Source organism: Emiliania huxleyi, assembly GCF_000372725.1.
Source record: "Emiliania huxleyi CCMP1516 unplaced genomic scaffold EMIHUscaffold_8046, whole genome shotgun sequence".
In the NCBI taxonomy this organism is placed as follows: domain Eukaryota; phylum Haptophyta; order Isochrysidales; family Noelaerhabdaceae; genus Emiliania; species Emiliania huxleyi.
The window spans coordinates 1-1,291 of record NW_005195982.1 but is presented as its reverse complement, the minus strand read 5'-3'; the positions used below and the strand labels follow the sequence as shown (position 1 = coordinate 1,291).

The window sequence follows — 1,291 nt, the reverse complement described above, 5'->3', positions numbered from 1 at the left end:
GGGTGCGTGAGACATGGAGAGAGAGGGGGAAAGGGGGAGGAAAGAAGCAAGCCTTCCCATGCAGCCCGTCAATGTTTTGCGTGATGCAGGCGGTCACGCAGCCCAGCCTCTCCAGATCGGCGATGGCGACGTGCGCCGCGTTCGGCCGCGCGTGCCGGACGGTGCCCGTCTCGAGCAGCTCTTCCTGCGTGCCTCCGTTGATGGCGTGGATGTCACGCGTCAACTCCGTCGCCATCTCCCAGAAGAGATGTGGCTGGCCGACAAAAGTGTTGTACTCGCAGTACACCGCCGGGTCGTATCGAGACCAGAGGCCGCCCGGTGAGCGAAAGTCGGGGATGGATGAGGGTGGCTCGACTGAGCAGCCTGCACCTGTAAAGACAGTCATCGACCTGCCCCCGGCTAGCATCCGAGCGAGCTTCTCAATGCCTTCGTCCGGATCCGGCTCGCCAGCAGCTGGTGCGGCGCTCGTGGAGAAGGCACTGCCCATGCCCGCAAGTCCACCGACTGCCCGGGGGGGGGGCTGCTCGCGCGAGACCTCGGGAGCGGCTTATTCGTCGATTCCTTTTTCAGGAGTGCGGCTTTTAGTATGTTGAGGTGGACTGACGACAGGGTTTGCGACGAGGAGTGACTCGAAAGTTTTTTGACGACGCGGGCCTCGCCTTCTGCTCTCGGCGCGGCGTCGAGGTCGAGACGCCCAAGGTGGTCGCGCACTTCGCTCGCTGGGGCATGGAGATCCACGTCGGCAAGGACGGCTCCAACGGCGAGCCTCGCAAGGACTCGAAGTCGGAGGTGCTCTTCTGCGCGGCGGCGCCGACCTCGTACAACAACCCCGCCACCTACGACGGCGCCGACCTGTCCGACATCAAGCTGCCCGGCGGCTGCTTCATGCCGGTCGTGGACCGCTTCAAATATCTTGGGAGCTACCTCAACCGCGACTGCAGCGACGGGCTCGACGTCGACAGCCGGATCGAGTCGGCAGGCCGAGCTTTTGGCGCTCTTCGGAAGTGCCTTTTCAGCTCGAGGGACGTCTCGTTTGCCGCCAAGCGCGCGGTCTACACCTCGCTCATCCTCTCCATCCTGCTCTACGGGTGCGAGTGCTGGGCGCTCACCGAGCGCCTCCTCCACCGTCTCCGCGTCTTCCACGCACAGTGCGTGCGTGCGATGTGTCGTGTCACTCGCAAGCACGTGTGGGAGCACCACATCACGACTGGCGAACTCTGCGCCAGGCTAGGTCTCGACTTCATCGACTACTACATCGACCGACGCCGGCTGGGCTGGCTCGGGCATGTCA

The 1,291-nt window shown here is 64.1% G+C and overlaps 1 protein-coding gene across 1 annotated transcript; it reads right to left on the bottom strand.

Moving 5' to 3' along the window:
- Positions 1-505, bottom strand: EMIHUDRAFT_374498 (hypothetical protein; the record flags this gene model as incomplete). Its single annotated transcript, XM_005759231.1, has 1 exon — positions 1-505. A coding segment is annotated over exon 1 (396 nt), but the record flags the coding sequence as incomplete, so codon positions are not given.
- Between the last annotated feature and the right edge of the window lie 786 nt (positions 506-1,291).